The sequence below is a fragment of the Monodelphis domestica genome, chromosome 7, assembly GCF_027887165.1.
Source record: "Monodelphis domestica isolate mMonDom1 chromosome 7, mMonDom1.pri, whole genome shotgun sequence".
NCBI classification, from domain to species: domain Eukaryota; kingdom Metazoa; phylum Chordata; class Mammalia; order Didelphimorphia; family Didelphidae; genus Monodelphis; species Monodelphis domestica.
The window spans coordinates 110,469,333-110,486,978 of NC_077233.1; the positions used below are offsets into that span (position 1 = coordinate 110,469,333).

The 17,646-nt window shown below is 34.6% G+C and overlaps 1 protein-coding gene across 1 annotated transcript in view; it reads right to left on the minus strand.

The window, feature by feature from the left end:
- The window catches only part of TMEM38B (transmembrane protein 38B), a 67,521-nt gene that overhangs the window by 34,671 nt on the left and 15,204 nt on the right, over positions 1-17,646 (minus strand). Inside the window, exon 2 of the mRNA XM_007499629.3 lies at positions 2,979-3,135. Coding sequence (XP_007499691.1) covers positions 2,979-3,135 — 157 coding nt within the window. The remainder of the gene's footprint in view (positions 1-2,978; positions 3,136-17,646) is intronic.

Here is a 17,646-nt window from a genome sequence, read left to right on the forward strand (position 1 = left end):
ACACAAGAGCCATTTCACAGAGCCAAAGAAAACCCAATCCAGAATGGATTGATGCACTTCCAGGCCAATACAAAGGTCTTGAACCTAGTGTGAGACTTGGGGTTGCGATACTTGACCTATGTTAACTTGTAGGCCTTCCTTGTGTCCACACTCACTCTGAAGATACTCTCAGACGAGTATCCCCAAAACCTTGGCTCAGATATCTGGTCCCTTTTCTGTCTTTCATAGTGTGGTAACTTTCTGTAGTCCTGGCTATTGACTGGATAAATGCATCATTGCTTAGATCATTTTAACTGGGCCCTGATTCAAGGACCTGTTATAGATTTATTTTTCTTTTACTTGGAACTTTTACACATAAGACTTTGATAGTCTATATTTTCATCCAGAAATTTTTTCTTTTTTATTTGGATTTTTCTGATATCTTTTTAATTTCTCTTGCCAATTGATTCATATACCTCATACCTCAGCCATGCATCCTTAAGTGATTTTGTATTTGTCAATCACCCTCTTAACGGGGGAATGTAAAAAAAAAATCATTATTTAAATTGCAAAGTTTAAATTCCTTTTGAGAAGAATTTTAGGTAAAGAAGATGCTACCTCTCTGAATCCAGAACTGAACTGTTGGAGAAGCCATCATGAAGAAGCCTCCAGACCACAAATTGCACAAAATTGAACTTTGGGTGTGGTTAATGAACATTTATTTGCATGTATACTTTCATGCCAAAGGGGACTGCCCCCTAAATGGCTTTTTGTCAATGTGTTTCAGCAATTATTGGTTTAATTTTTTTTCTTTCTCTTATCCTCAAATTATTGTAATGTTTAAGTTGATTATGTTTTCATGATCCTTTGGAAAAAAAATTAATTTTTTTGCAAATGATCAAACGGAGGCATGTAAAAAATAGACTCGAAACAGGACTACAATCCCCACAAGCCTTTGCTCCACTTCCCCAAAATGCTTTGTAATCTCACAGGAATTCTGAGGTGGGCCGAGACCGAGGAAGGATTTAAGCTGGTGGCAAAAGTTTTTGGGGTCTCTCTCTTTTTTGGACTTAAGTTTTGGAGCAGATGCATCTCTTCTGTGATGTGAGGTTATCTGGCCTAGGCCTCTGGCCTAGGCATGTGTTCTTTCTTATTCTGTATTTTCTTTAATCTTTAACCTTTAATAAACCTCTAAAAATATATAATACTCCTTGCAGAGAGAAACTAATTTCTACCTGCCTCAGTCTCCCCATATTCCCTAAATTTTAATTGTTACACTACGTGGAAGACTACGGATATAGGATTTAACACATGTTAACAAGTACATTTGAAGTGGCTGAACTGCTTTTTTTTACTTTTTCTATTTTTAAGTTTGTTAAGGGATGGCTAAGTAGTAGGAAAATGGGGGGGGTGGAAGTGGAAAGGAAGAAGGCATCACTGGAAATGACTGAGATATAAATGCAAATGCTGTCAAAAATAAGATATTTACAAAAAGAATGAAACAGAAGAAAGAGAGTGGGGTAAACTGCATTTGGGAAACTGTGCAGCCCTTTCTACAATACTAAGCTGCTATATGACGCAAAGTTCCACCATAATACAATTATTTTCTTAGTAATTCTCTGTGGTTGTGAATCATGGTGCCCCAAGGAATAAAAATGGCCAGTGACTAAAAAGGCAGGGAAGACAGATGCCTGGTAGGTATAAGCATGTAGCAACATGTTATTAATAGTGATTTTATGTAAGAATTTACATAAAAGTTTTACATGTGCAGTAAGAGATGATGATTTTTTAAAAACATGGGAAGACCTACATGAAATTATACAAGAAAAACTAAGAGAACATTAAATATAGCAACAGAAACATTGTTTGAAGGATAACTGCAAACATTTACCTCCAGAGAAAAAAAGTGATAAATAGAAATATGCAAGACATAGCTTTAAATATACATTTTTGGGAGGTGTCAAATGATAACTTCTCTAGTGTGAAGAGGAGAGAAAGGGAGGATAATACCTGAGAACTTCAATGTAGGAAACAAATAATTTTTAAATGAGTAAGTTATATAAAAACATGATTAGAACATGGGGTAGTTCAATCATATAACAAGAGATGGACATCTTAAGTATTTTTCTCAACCATAAAATGTTAAATGTTCTAGAAAAATCCTTTTTCATACAAAGTAACTCTTCTATGAGGGATGTAGGGGAAGACATGGACAAAAATAACAGAGGATCAGAGAGAGTAAATGGGTGGCATCATGCAAAACTGAAAGGAATCATCAGTGAGATCTATAATCCACCAAAGTACACCAAACTGAAAGCTAAGCAATTTTATTTAAATGAATAATTAGTACCAGTCAGGGTTTGGTATTCATATTATCTAAAAACATTTGAAAATGTATTTCTTCTTAGGTCTTCCTGTTAAGAAATTGTATTAAATTCAGGTCTGTACTGCCTGTCATCATTAATTGGGACTACATAAAGATATCAGGATATGTAAGAAGAGTGAAAAAAAATAGGAGTAATACATAAATAATCAGCCAAACAATATTACTGTAGAATTGTATGATTTCACATTAGATTTTTTATTATAATTTCTTAATGAATGCATTATTAAATTGTATTGGTTAGGACAATATTATGTGGAGTTTATCTTATCTTACGTAATGAGACAACTAGTGTGAATACTTGCACATTCAATTATAGAATCAATGAGAATGATCAATAAAAGATGAGTCATCACTAATATACCTTAATGTGTTTTAATGTAAATATAGAATGATTATCCATTTGAATAAGTTTGTAAAGTTTTTCTATAGGAAAATTAAATGAGCTGAGATTTCAGACTGGCAAAGAACACTCCAACACTACTAATAGTAGAACTCTTAATTTTAATTTTTATGATGCTTTAGCACTATTTCAAATTTGGGATGCTTTCAATACAAGAGTATTTTTGAAAACATTTTTATGAATGTGTCATATTCTACAATAGCTGCTACTTACCAGATTGAAGATGCCAATAAGACATTAGTGCTATTTTCAAGAAATTTTGTTGGAGCCTCTCCAAGCAGTAGAGAAGACAAAATTCCCCCTCCAAAGCAATACAACATAGCTCTAAACCAGCTTACAAAAGGATTATTCCATGCCAATGCAATAGCTCCTGAAATGAAAAATCAAAAAGGTTGTCTGGGATAATTATACATTTTTTTAAAATACAGGTATGTCAAATACAACTAGTATAACCAAAGTATAATAAAACTTTAATAGCCCACAGTCTTCAAATATTCAGTAACTTTCAGTTATATGCTAAAAAGTTAAATATGCATATTTAACAAGTGTATTTATTAAAATATGATTTTGTTAAACTACAACTGTCTAGAAAAACTCCTTAATGACATTCTTTAAACCCTTATCTTCTATCTTAGAATCAATACTCTGAATTGGTTCCAAGGCAGAAGAGCACTAAGGTTGATGCAGGGAGGGTTAAGTGACTTGCCCAGGGTCACAGAGACTAGGAAGTGTCTAAGGCCAGATATTAACCCAGAATCTCCCTTCTCTAGGCCTGGCTCTTAATCTAACTTAGCTATTCAGTCTTAAAAAATTTGTTTGCTATAGTTGTATTTCTAACTACAACCCCATAAAATTATGCTGTAATTCATATTTTTTCTTTATCTCAGACCAAATATCCTTCCAGTTCTATCAAGTATTCTTTAACATTTGAATGCCAATTCTAGTGCTAACAACTAACCATTAATGAAATAAATGAATTATTTTTAATTAGAGGGCAATTTTCAATGCCATTCCACAAGTCCTATTCCAATACTTCCTAGTAGAGAAGAGATGAGGTGGGGTTCTTGAAGCGATGGCCTACAGAGTGCAAGCTCAAGTAGAAACTACTGTGCCTCAAAAGATTTCTTCAATCGTGATGTTAGCAAACCACCAAGTTAGTTTTTCAAGAATAGACATAGTTGAATATAAAAAGGCGCATCACTATGAGGCCAACCACTTAAGTTCATTCAAAGTCCACATAACAAAGGAAAATAAATATGAAATGACTTTAAGGCCTCTGTAGTCTTCTTTCACTTATGCAGGGATGGAGGCAGAGTAGCAGCAATGATGGCAGTGTTAGGAATCATGAAGTTTCTAGACAGTTTACAAAGGCAACTTATAACTTTGCTGTTAACATTCTAAATGGAAGATCCTTGTTCAATAAGCAAAAGTGAACATACCATTAGATAAAATTAATCTTACCAATCTTTACTTTCTCACCATTAACAAAGTCCTAAGTTGAAGAAACCTATAGCAAAATGTAAGTAAACGTATGTAAGTGAGTTAAAATGGTTGAAGATATAAATTGTGATAGACGTAAGAGAGGGTGAGTAAATTGTGACCGCAGAAAATATGTTTTCACTACAGTGTCTTGTTTTAAATCAAATATAAGGTGGTCTCCAGGGAAATATTCCCAATTATTAATATACCCAAGTCAACTGGGTTTTATAGAGATTTTAATTAATAATACAATGAGGAATCAAAGAAAGAGAGAAAGAGAGAAAAAGAGCGAATAATGAGAAAGGGATAACCCAGCCCTGGCCAGTCCTGGCCAACCCAGGCCTAAGCCATAAGAGAAAAATCAGTCAGTTATCACTCACCACAAGATCTGTCCAAGCAAGGATTCTAGTGACACCAGGCCAGCATCATCTCAGCTGCTTTCACCAGCTCAATCCTCAATCTGAAATGGCCCTGAGAGAGTCTCTAGAGAGACCCTTCAAGGTAGTCCTTCCCAGCTGACTGTGTCTTCCAGAGCCTGTCCTTTTTCTTATATAGGGGGTTTTCTCCTATGTCACCTCCCCTAAGTTCTTCCATCTACCAATCACAGTAGACGTTTTCCAAAGGACTGGCCATTCGTAATTCACATTTTGTTATCACCTTCTTAATTCACATCTTGCTCTCACCTTTTCTGGGTAGACTAAAACTTCTGAGTAATTCACATCAGGAAAGCTCTGAGTAAGTTTTCACCTCTTTGCTCCTTTTCACAAGTTGCCTGACCTTTATAGGTACTTAGCACTTTCTAAAAATAGGCATGGCTTAAGTATGGGTTTAAGTACTTTCCATTGTTCAGCAAGGAGTTTTCTCCCCTAAAGCAGTCTTAAGTATGGGTGGAGTAGAGGTCCTCCCATTTCTGATCCAAATAAAGTTCTCACATTTTAAATGGGAAATGTTCCCAGTAGGGAATTGTTCCAATGGAGAATTCCCCAAAGAGGAAATTTGTTAACATTCACAAGTCTGATAAATTTCAAGGTTCACAATCCTCCCTGATGATCATTGGGAGACTAGTCTCCCCATTGATCATTTAACATAATCATTTTGTAATCCTAAATGCACTTCTAACTATAGATATACAAAATATTCAATTTTCTAAGAGAAATTAGAATAGTGAGAGAGGAAATAGAAAAGAAAAGAAAGCAAAACCAATGTTTTGCTAGTCTCATTGACAAAAAGCCAAATTAGGGGCAGTCTCTTTTGGCATAAATGTGTACATTTACAATAAATGTTCAATCAAAGTTCAGTTCAATCAATCATATCCAAAGTTCATTTTTGATCTTCTTATTGTAGTGTAGGTTTTCTGCATCTTTCTGCAACAATCCATTCTCTGGATTTAGGAGTTTCAAGCTTCTTTCTTGAATATATTTTCTCAAATAAAATCAAAATCTTTGGATTTTCATAACAATACAATCGTAAACAAAAAAATTCAAAAATGCTTAGATTTTAAATTAAAATACAATCCTAAACAAAAAATCAAAATTCTTAGATTTTAAATTAAAATACAATCCCCACTGAAGTAGGTGTTAAAAAACGTTCAGTTCAGCACAGAATGCAATGTTGAGTTATGGGGGTGTATGAGTCAATTATCATAAGAAGAGAAAAATAATCAAAAACATAAGGGAAAAAAATTCAGAATAGGCCCTTGTATAGGTCCAATTTAAAGTAATTTCTATCCCACAAGTCTATAGGACAGAATGTAGTAATATTTCTTTTAGCCATTTGCAGCCAAGACTACAGGAAGTTGCCATAATATAAGAAGAAAAAAAATTAGAATTCCATTTTGATAGGGAAGCGTCATTCCTTCGTCTGATTTTTTGACATTCTCAGGGATATAGGGAGCCAGCATGATAGTCAAACTTTGTACTTGTATGAGTATTTCACAAAGAGTGTAGATACAAGGAAGTCCTATGACTTAACGTATGTCAAGCGTCGCAACCTCGAGTCTCACATTAGTATTTCCTGTTTGCTCTTTTTGGCACTATTCAGGTTAAGTCTGTGCTCCTTGTTTTTATCCCATTTTCTGGAATCAGATACATAAACATTAACCACAGTCCTATAATATTTTATCAATAAATGGCAGGTTCCCATAGTTTAAAGCTTGTGCATTGACATTATAGCAAATATATATATATATATATATATATATATATACATATATATATTAACTTGTATTACTGCAGAAAAAATTAATATTAATTATGTGTACCTTTAGTACAAGAAATGAAAAAAAATCAAATATTCTAATCAAAATAAAGAAAAACAATAATAAAAATAAGGAAAAAATCAGTAATTCAATGTGTTCTCAAAAAACAGCATCCATTTGTCTATGGATTATTATCTCTAATGCATATGATAGTATACAGTCAATCAGTCTCAGCAGAAGATGCTTTCTTCACATGTGAGCAGTGAATCCAAGAGTCCTTTTCTCCAATCTTTATAGATGTTGGAGTAGTTAACAATATTTGGAATGGTCCTTCCCATGAAGGCTGAGTTGCTCCAGTTCACTTGAAATTTTTAATATAAACTTTGTCTCCTGGGTTCAGGTCATGCAAAGAAAAGTCTAGTGGTCTGGCTTATACTGCAGCTCCAGATTCATGAAGTTCACGTAGTTTTGTGCTGTAACTCCTGTATGTAGGAAGCAATAGTAGTATCTCCCCCTAATAGTGAGGTATATGCAGGGGGAAAAGGTTTAGCCTGTATAGGCGGATGTCCAAAAAGCATCTCAAATGGTGAGATATGTAAGTCTCCTCTAGGCCTGCTTCTAAGATAAAATAGGGCCAGAGGTAGGATTTCAGGCCATTTTAAATGTGTCTCAGTGCATAGTTTTCCAATCATAGTTTTAAGTTCTTTGTTCATTCTTTCCTACTATTTGGAGTAGAGACAAAACTGAAAAAGGTTAATTAATATCAATAAAATCAATATAATCTAAGAAGAACCACCTTCATTATATTTGGGAAGTTCCTTGGGCACCCTCCTGAAGGGCACCTCTCTGAGGGTCATTAGCACCTGGAGTATGTTTTGGACGAGCTCCATTTCTCATATATTGTTGTTGGTCATTATCATTATAATTTTCTTCATTTGGAGCATTGTCATATTTTCCCAATTCCTATTTCTATAATTCTGGTTTCTAAAGTTCTTATTCCTATATTCATTATAGTTATTTCCATAATTGTTATTATAATTTCTAAAATTTCTGAAATTCTGGTTTCTATGACCATTATCATCTCTATAGTTGTTCTGGTTTCTACGACCATTATCATCATTTCTATAGTTATTATTTCTAAAGCTATTATTAAACTGCATATTCCTTCCAATCATCTTAAGAAAGGTTCTACATTCCATCATTTTGTGGCCCTTCTTCTCACAGAAGTGGCAAGTTACTGATTTATTTGTGAATTCCCGCAAAGGGGCTATAGTCTCTCCCTTATTTTTCAATTGTCTCTCTAACATTTCAATTTCTTTCTTTAAATCTTCCACTGATGTATTGTCTTCCTCAGGTCTTTTTACACGACCTTTATAAACATAGGTTGCTACTCTCCTCAATTCTTCAAGGTCCATAGAGTCCCAATTAGGACAGCTAGTTCTAAAGTAGTCTTTTACCAGTGAACATCAATTCTTAACAAATTGCCTACGTATTTGTCTAATGTCTCTTTCTCTGGATAAATCAAGGTCCATATATGTATTCCCTATGTCAATAAGTCTGTCCATAAACTGGGAGGGTGTTTCATCAATATATTGTCGGGATTTTTCAAATTTTGTCCATTTTTCAGGTCTATCAGAGCAAGCTCTAATGGCTGTCAATAATGCTTCTCTGGCCTGGTTTAGTTTTAGTTTAGTCCCACCAGAGCAGGGTGGGACAGATCTAATTCAACATTTGGGTTACAATGTGGATCTTCAGTTGGCCAATAATTTCCTTTTTTACCTCGTTTTTTATTAGCCAGAGAGACAATATTATTTTTCTCTCTCTTTGTCAATAATGCTTCTAATAAATTCTCAACATCCAACCAAGTGGGGTCAAAAGTTCTGAATATGTTCTCTAATTTTTTTATGATTAATATTGGTTCATCCTCAAATGATGGCATATCTTCCTTCAGTTTTTTTTAAATCCTCAGGGATAAAAGGTGTATGATATCTCACAGATACCAAGTTTCCATCTCTATTAAAAGTGGGTACTTCCCTTAAAGGAAATAAGCTATCTGAATTATTTGGTACTCCTGTTTCTAGGCTTCTTGCTCCATTCTCAATTGGGTAAGTATTAGAAATAGAAGAGTTGGGCACACTAAAGGAGAGGGTTTGTTGTTGTCCCATAGTGCCAGAAAAATCAGAGGTAGGGTGTGAATTTAGGTTGGAATGTGAACATAAAGGGGATTGTGTAGGATGAGAAGGAGAAGCCAAGGAAGAAGTGTGAAAGGATACAGAGGTGTTTGGATTGGAGGAATCAGTAAGGTGTGAAGTAGAGGGATTAAGATCAGAAGTATGGGTAGGGTGTGAACTTAGAGTTGATTGTGTTGGGACGGAAGCATGGGTGGGGTGTGTACTCAGAGTGGGTTGATCAGAATTAGGGTTTTCTGAGGTCAAGGGGGCAGGGGGTGGAGTAGGTTGGTTAAGAGGGTTATTGTCCAGAGCAGGGTGGGACAGAGATTCTGATAATGTTCTTAACTCTCTGTTAATGCTTCTCATAAAAGTTACAATCTCTCCCTGACTTTCCTCTATAAGCTCCTGTCGAGTATTTAGTTCTTCAATTTGTTGAATATTAGAGGGAGCAATTAGTTGGTTTGACTGAGAAGTGAGTTCTTCAAGGAAATACAATATTAAAATTACAACAATCAAAAACTCAGGGGAAAGTAGTATGTCGATTAGATTTTGCCATAAGTTCCATGGGATGAGCCCTTTCAGAGAGACAAGGAATTCTGTATTTATAAGATTGGTCATGGGGCTGATGACCCAGCTGTTAAGTAAGCTGCAGACCAATGGTTGTACTAAGAAAAGAACAAAGTATTTACTGAAACACCAGTTGTTAACTAAGTACTGAACTGTCTATAACTCCATATTTCTAAAGTAAACACGTGGGAAGCAGGACAAGGCCAAAAAGCTTTCCCAGGTTTTTCTAGTCCTAATTTAGGCAGTTGCTAGCCAGGACCTTAGGGCCCTGTTGCTAAGATCTAAAACAGCTTGATTTAAGGAGAATCAAAAAGGATTTTTACTCACCCGTTCTTGCAGCTGTATTTTTGAAGCCAAGTTAAAAAAGAAAACAAAACTGACTGATAGAGCAAGTAATAAAGAGAGAACGGAAAGAGATTTCACAGAAACTTTTTCAGGGTTTTCTCACCAATTTCATGGTCAGCCATAAACTGTGACATTTAAAATAGTTAATGCCATAATCTGTAATATTTAAAATTGGTTGAGGTCTTAAACTGTAGTGAGTAAAATAGTGGAAGATATAAATTGTGATAGATATAAGCATTCTTCTTGGAAAGACAAATAAAAGAACCCCAGTCCCCTAAAAGTTGCTACTCTCTTCCTTTCTTTATAGACATATTTAACCAGCTTGTGTTAATTCTATACATATTTACATGTGTATATAGAATTCCTCCAATAAAATATCATTTCATGAGACATTTGGTGATCTTATATTACACTAGTCATCATGAGTATTTGCCAAAATAAGGAAAATAATTGCAAATTAAGTATCATCATATATTGCAATAAGGCAGAACATTTCTACAAAGGGCTCAAAAGAACTTACAAATAAATTCAATATAATTTTACAAACAGATAAGGATGAAAAAATGTAAAAAAACAGTTCTCAGAGGAAAAATTACAAACTATGAACTATAACATGTGAGAGATTGTTCCAAGTCACCAATAAGAGAAATGAAATCCAAAACAATTCAAAGTTTCACCTCAAACTCAAACAGCAAGGATGGCAAAGGATGGAAATAGTCAATATTGTAGGAATTGTTCAAAAACAAACACACTGGGAGGCACCAAGATGTCATTGTAGTAAAGGAGAAATCCTAAAGCTGTTCTTCTGAATATCCTTCCAAAGTGATCTTTAAAGCGTCTCAAAAGAACAGAAATTGAAACAGGATGAGCAAAGGGGCTCAGCAGTGAAGATAGTCTCAGGGCAAAACACTGTGGAATTGTACTACACCAACCAAAAAAAAACCACTGTAGACCAACCCTTGGAAATGCTAGACCCTGGAGGTAAGAGTCAGAGCTCTATAGTACTGGGCTCCCTCTGGCCTCTCTCTGACAGGGAAGGGAAGACAGCCCAAAGGCAAAGCCCTGTGAGACTGAAGCTAAAACAGAAATACCAGCAACATGCAAGATATCCACTCCTCAAGCAGGAAAAGGAATAAACAGCAGCAAAGAAAGCTCTTGACCCTGGAAATTTTCTAAAGAAAAAGAGCAAAAAAGAGAAGCAATAGGAAAGGATGAGAAACAAGCAAACACATGCAAACTCTCCAAAAAAAAAATGGAAACTAGTCACAAGCTCTGGAGGAACTCAAAAAGGAGTTCAAGACATCACCTACCCATCAAAATTGACTATATTCTTTCAGGGGAAAGTATGTGCATTTGATAAAATAGAAGATTTCCAAGTATTCCTGAAGAAAAGACCAAAAATTAAACAAAAATTCTGATGTCCAAATACAAAATTGAAGAGAACCATAAAAAGGTAAATAAGAAAGTGAAAAAAACTTAAGGTCTTAAATAGGGTCAAATTGATTATATTCCTATATGGAAAAAAATGATATCTTTAACTCTTAAAAATTGTTTTCACTATTATAGTAGATAGAAAAAATATACATAGGCAGAAAGTATGGTATCTATTTAGGGTGATATGTAAAAAAATTAGGGGTATAAAGAGAATGGCACTAAGAGAAATTCAAAAGAAAAGTAAAATGGGGTAAATTATATCACATAAAGAGGCTCATGGAGGCAGGGAAGAGTGCCTCCATGAAGGGGAAGATGAGAGTGGTGACAGGTAAATACTTAAACCTTACTCTCAGTGAAATCATAGCCAGATTTATTGGGGTATAGAATCCTATCTTACCCTACAGACAAGAAGAGTAATAAGGAAGGGGGTATGGGGAAGGGAATAAAATAAGGGAGGGAAAAGTTGGGGGTGGGGTGATTAACAGACCCTAAAGAGAAGTAGGAGGGGAATAAGAAGAGAGGTGCTAGAAAAGGAAGTAAAATAAGGGAGGGGGAAATGGGAACTGATTAAAAGCAAAACACTGGTTTGGAAAGAAAGAGTGAAAGGAGAAAGGGTAGGATTAAAAGAGGAAATCAAAATTATGGGGAATATACAGGTGGTAAATCATAACTGTGAATATGAATGGAATAAATCCACCCATAAAATGGAAGCAGATGGCAGAATGGATTAAAAACAAAAATCCCACCATATGTTGTTTATAAGAAACACACATGAGGAAGGTAGACACATACAGGGTAAACATAAGAGGCTGGAGCAGAATTTATTGGTCATCAACTGAGAAAAAGAAGGCAAAAGTAGCGATCATGATCTCTGAAAAAGCTAAAGCAAAAACAGATCTGATTAAAGAGATAAGGAAGGTAATTACATCCTGATAAAAGGCAGTATAGATAATGAGGAAATGTCAGTATTCAACATATATGCACCAAATGGTATAGCATCCAGATTTTTAAAGGAGAAACTACTGGAGCCTGAAAAAACAGATGGTAAAACTATACTAATAGGGGACAGACTTCAACCTCCCCCTATCAGATCTTGATAAACTGAACAAAAAATAAAAAAAGAAGAAAGAAGAGAAGTGAATGAAATTTATAGAAAAAATAGAATTAATAGAAATCTGGAGAAAATTGAGTAGGGATAAAAGGAATATATCTTCTTTTCTTTGCACATGGTACAATATACAAAGATTGATAACATGACAGCAGAGGAAAAGCAGTGAATGCTGGAGGAAATGTGGCAAAGTAGGGACATTAATTCATTGCTGGTGGAGTTGTGAATTGATCCAACCATTCTGGAGGGCAATTTGGAACTTTGCCCAAAGGGTGATAAAAGACTGTCTGCCCTTTGATCCAGCCATAGCACTGCTGGGTTTGTACCCCAAAGAGATAATAAGGAAAAAGACTTGTACAAGAATATTCATAGCTGCACTCTTTGTGGTGGCCAAAAATTGGAAAATGAGGGGATGCCCATCAATTGGGGAATGGCTGAACAAATTGTGGTATATGTTGGTAATGGAATACTATTGTGTTAAAAGAAATAATAAAGTGGAGGAATTCCATGGAGACTGAAACAACCTCCAGGAAGTGATGCAGAGCGAGAGGAGCAAAACCAGGAGAACATTGTACACAGAGACTGATACACTGTGGTACAATCGAACATAATAGACTTCTCCATTAGTGGCAATGCAATGTCCCTGAACAATCTGCAGGGATCTAGGAAAAAAACACTATCCGCAAGCAGAGGACAAACTGTGGGAGTAAAAACACCAAGGAAAAGCAACTGCTTCACTACAGTGGTTGAGGGGACAAGTCTGAGGAGAGACTCTAAATGAACACTCTAATGCAAATACTAACAACATGGAAATGGGTTCGAATCAAGAACACATGTGATACCCAGTGGAATCATGCATCAGCTATGGGAGAGGTGTGGGGGGAGGGGGGAGAAAATGATCTTTGTCTCTAATGAATAATGCTTGGAAATGATCAAATAAAATATTGTTTAAAAAAAAACAAAGATTGACCATATATTGGGGCATAAAAACATTGCAAACAACTGCAGAAAAGCAGAAATAGTAAATGCATCTTTTTCAATTCATAATGTGATAAAAATTATAATTAGTAAGGTTTCATGGAGAAGAAGTAGGAGCTGGTATTTTGAAAAAACAAAGTATTAGTTTATCTAATTTTTAAAAAAAGAAAGAGAATCAAATTAACAGTATCGTGAATGAAAAGAGCAATCTCACCTCTAATGAAGAGAAAATTAAGGCAATTATTAAGAGCTATTTTGCCCAATTATATGACAATAAATATGACAATCAAGGTGAAATGGAAAAATATTTGCAAAAATATAAATTGCCTAGATTAACAAAAGAGGAAAGAGAATACTTAAATAATCCCATATCAGAAAAAGAAATTGAACATGCCATCAAGGAACTCCTCCCTAAGAAAAAATCTCCAGGGCCCGATGGATTCACAAGTGAATTCTATCAAACATTTAAAGATCAATTAATCCCAATACACTACAAATTATTTGACAAAATAAGTGAAGAAGGATTCTTACCAAATTCTTTTTTATAACACAAATATGGTACTGATTTCAAAGCCAGGAAGACCAAAAAATGAGAAAGAAAACTATAGACCAATCTCCTTAATGAACATAGATGCAAAAATCTTAAATAAAATGCTAGCAAGAAGACTACAAGAAGTTATCACAAGGATTATTCACTATGACCAGGTGGGATTTTTACCAGGAATTCAAGGATGGTTCAATATTAGGTACACCTATGTAGATATGTTGACAATATCAACAACCAAACTAATAGTAATCACATGATTATCTCAATATATGCAGAAAAAGCCTTTAACAAAATACAAGACCCATTCCTACTGAAAACACTAGAAAGTAAAGAAATAAAAGGAAGTTTCCTCAAAATAATAAACAGAATTTATTCAAAACCATCAGCAAGTATCATCTGCAATGGGGATAAGTTAGAAGCATTCCTAATAAGATCAGGGGTGAAGTAAGAATGCCCATTATCACCACTACTATTTAATATTGTACTAGAAATTCTAGCAGTAGCAATGTGAAGAAAAAAGAAACTGAAGGGATCAAAGTAAGCAATGAGGAAACTAAACTGGCACTCTTTGCAGATATCATATTATACTTGGAGTATCTGGGAAAATCAACTAAAAAGCTGGTGGAAATAATAATTTTAGAAAAGTTGCAGGGTACAAAATAAACCCACATAAATCATTAGTATTTCTATATATTTCCAACAAAACTTAGCAGCAAGAGCTAGAAAGAGAAACTCCATTTAAACTCACTCTAGACAATATAAAATGTTTGGGAATCTATTTGCTAAGACAAACTCAGAAATTATATAAACACTACTATAAAACTTTTCACACAAATAAAACTAGATCTAAACAATTGGAAAAACATTAATTGCTCATGGGTAGAATGAGCTAATAAAATAAAAATGACAATCCTACCTAAACTAATTTACTTATTCCTTGAATTAGAAAAATTATAACAAAGTTCATCTGGAAGAACAAAATATCAAGAATATCAATGAAACTAATGAAAAAAAATGTGAAGGATGGGGGCCTAACAGTATCGGATCTTAAACTATACTATAAAACAATAATCATCAAAACAAATCTTAGTACTGGCTAAGAGATAGAAGGATGGATCAATGGAATAGACTTGGAGTAAATGACCTCAGCAAGCTAGTATTCAATAAACCCAAATATCCCAACTTTGGGGATAAGAACCCGCTTTTTGACAAAAACTACTGGGAAATTTGGAAAACAGCATGGGAAAAAATAGGTTCAGATCAACACCTCACACCCTATACCAAGATGAATTTAAAATGGGTAAATGACTTAAATATGAAGAGGTAAATTCTAAGTAAATTAGGTAAACATAGAATAGTACACCTGTCAGATCTATGGGAAAGGTAAGAATTTAAAATCAAGCAAGAGATAGAGAACATTACAAAATATAAAATGAATAATTTCAATTATATTAAATTTAAAAAGTTTTGTATAAACAAAACCAATGCAACCAAAATTAGAAGGGAGACCACAAACTGGAAATTTTACAACAAAAACCTCTGACAAAGGTCTAATTCCTCAAATTTATAAGGTCAAATGTAAAAGAAATAAAGCCATTCCCCAATTGACAAATGGTCAAGGGACATGAATAGGCAGTTTTCAGATGAAGAAATTGAAAACTATCAATAATCACATGAAAAAATGTTCTAAATGCCTCCTGATTAGAAAAATGCAAATCAAAACAACTCTGAGGTACCACCTCAAACTTAGCAGATTTGCCAAAATGACAGTAAAGGAGAAAGTAATGAATGTTGGAAGGGATGTGGCAAAATTCGGACTTTAATGCATTGCTGGTGGAGTTGTGAATTGATCCAACCATTATGAAAAGCAATTTGGAATTATGCCCAAAGGGCTTTAAAAGAATGCACATACCCTTTGATGCAGCAATACCACTACTGGGTTTGTAACCCAAAGATATAATTTAAAAGGGTTGTACAAAAAATTCATAGCTGCGTCTTTAATGGAGGCCAAAAAAAATGGAAAATGAGGGGGTGTCCCTCATTTGGGGAATGGTTGAACAAATTGTGGTATATGGTGGTGATGGAATATTATTGTGCTGAAAGGAATGATGAACTGGAGGAATTCCATGTGAACTGGAAAGACTTCTCAGAACTGATGGAGAGTGAAAGGAGCAAAACCAGAACATTGTATACAGAAACGGAAACATTGTGGGATGATTAAATGTAATTGACTTTGCTACTAGTATCAAAATGCAATGATCCAGGACAATCCCAAGGGACTTATGAGAAAGAATTCTATCCCCATCAAAAACAAGAACTATGGTAATAGAAATACAGAAAAAATATATGATTCATCACAGGTTTATATAGGTATATGATTTGGGTTTTTTATTTTAAAAGATTATTATAAAAGTGAATAATATGGAAATAGGTAGCAAGTGATAACACATGTATAATCCAGTGGAATTGATTGCCAGTTCCAGAAGAGGGGAGGGAGAGAAAATAATTCATGTAACCATGGAAAAACATTTTAAATTTTTTTAAAGAATTTTTTTAAAAATCAAACAAATTGTTGCTAGTGTTATGAAATGATCCAAAGGTTCTGGAAAGCAAATTGGAATTGTACTAAGAAAGTGACTACAACAGCCCTCCCCTTTAATTTAGAATATGGCATATGCTCCAAGAAGGTCAAAGATAAAAAAGGCCTAATACAAAGCAAAATATTTATAGCCACAATTTTTATCACAGTAAAGAAATAAAAACAAATTTGACAGCCATGAACTAGGGAGGCTAAATACACTATGGTACATAAATGTAAAGGAGTAGTATTTCTGCATAAGAAATGAATACAAAAATACAGAGAAACATGAAAAAATTATTAAAATTGATTAAAGTGAAGTAAACAAAGCTAGAAAAACCATAAACATAAAAACCATAATAATGTAAATGGAAAGAACAAAAAAAAGAGAAAGAAAAGAAACTGAACATTATTTAGTTAAGACCAAACTGTCCCCTCAGAAGAGCTATAAGAATATACCTTCCTTATGCCCAAAGGGCGACAAAAGAATGTCTACCCTTTGATCCAGCCATAGCACTGCTGGGTCTGTACCCCAAAGAGATAATGGACAAAAAGACTTGTACAAAAATATTCATAGCTGCGCTCTTTGTGGTGGCCAAAAACTGGAAAACGAGGGGATGCCCATCAATTGGGGAATGGCTGAGCAAATTGTTGTATATGTTTGTGATGGAATACTATTGTGCTAAAAGGAATAATAAAGTGGAGGAATTCCATGGAGACTGGAACAACCTCCAGGAAGTGATGCAGAGCGAGAGGAGCAGAACCAGGAGAACATTGTACACAGAGACTAATACACTGTGGTATAATCGAATGTAATGGACTTCTCCATTAGTGGTGGTGTAATGTCCCTGAACAATCTGCAGGGATCTAGGAGAAAAAAAAAACACTATTCATAAGCAAAGGATAAACTTTGGGAATAGAAACACTGAGGAAAAGCAACTGCCTGACTACAGCGGTTGAGGGGACATGACAGAGGAGAGACTCTAAACGAACACTCTAATGCAAATATTGACAACATGGAAATGGGTTCGAATCAAGAACACATGTGACACCCAGTGGAATCACGCATCGGCTATGGGGGGTGGGGGGAGGAAACGAAAATGATCTTTGTCTTTAATGAATAAATGATCAAATAAAATATTATTTTTAAAAAAAAGAATATACCTTCCTCCTACCTTTGAAGAGGTAGAGGGGACTAAGGATGTGAAGAACTGTAGATACTTTAGGTCTTAAGTGATATATTGGTTTGGTTTGGGGGGGGGTATCTGAACTCATTTTTTTTATAAGTGATAACTATAATTAGAACAGAGATATTATTTGGAAATGAAGGTGACATGAAAACATAAGAGCAATATTTTAAAAAAGAGAAAAATGTTATGTGCATTTCTTCCTTTTTGTACCACTCAACACCAAATACAATAGCTTCCCAAGTTCTATCCCTAAGTAATCTTAGGTACATAAGGAATCACAGAAGTCA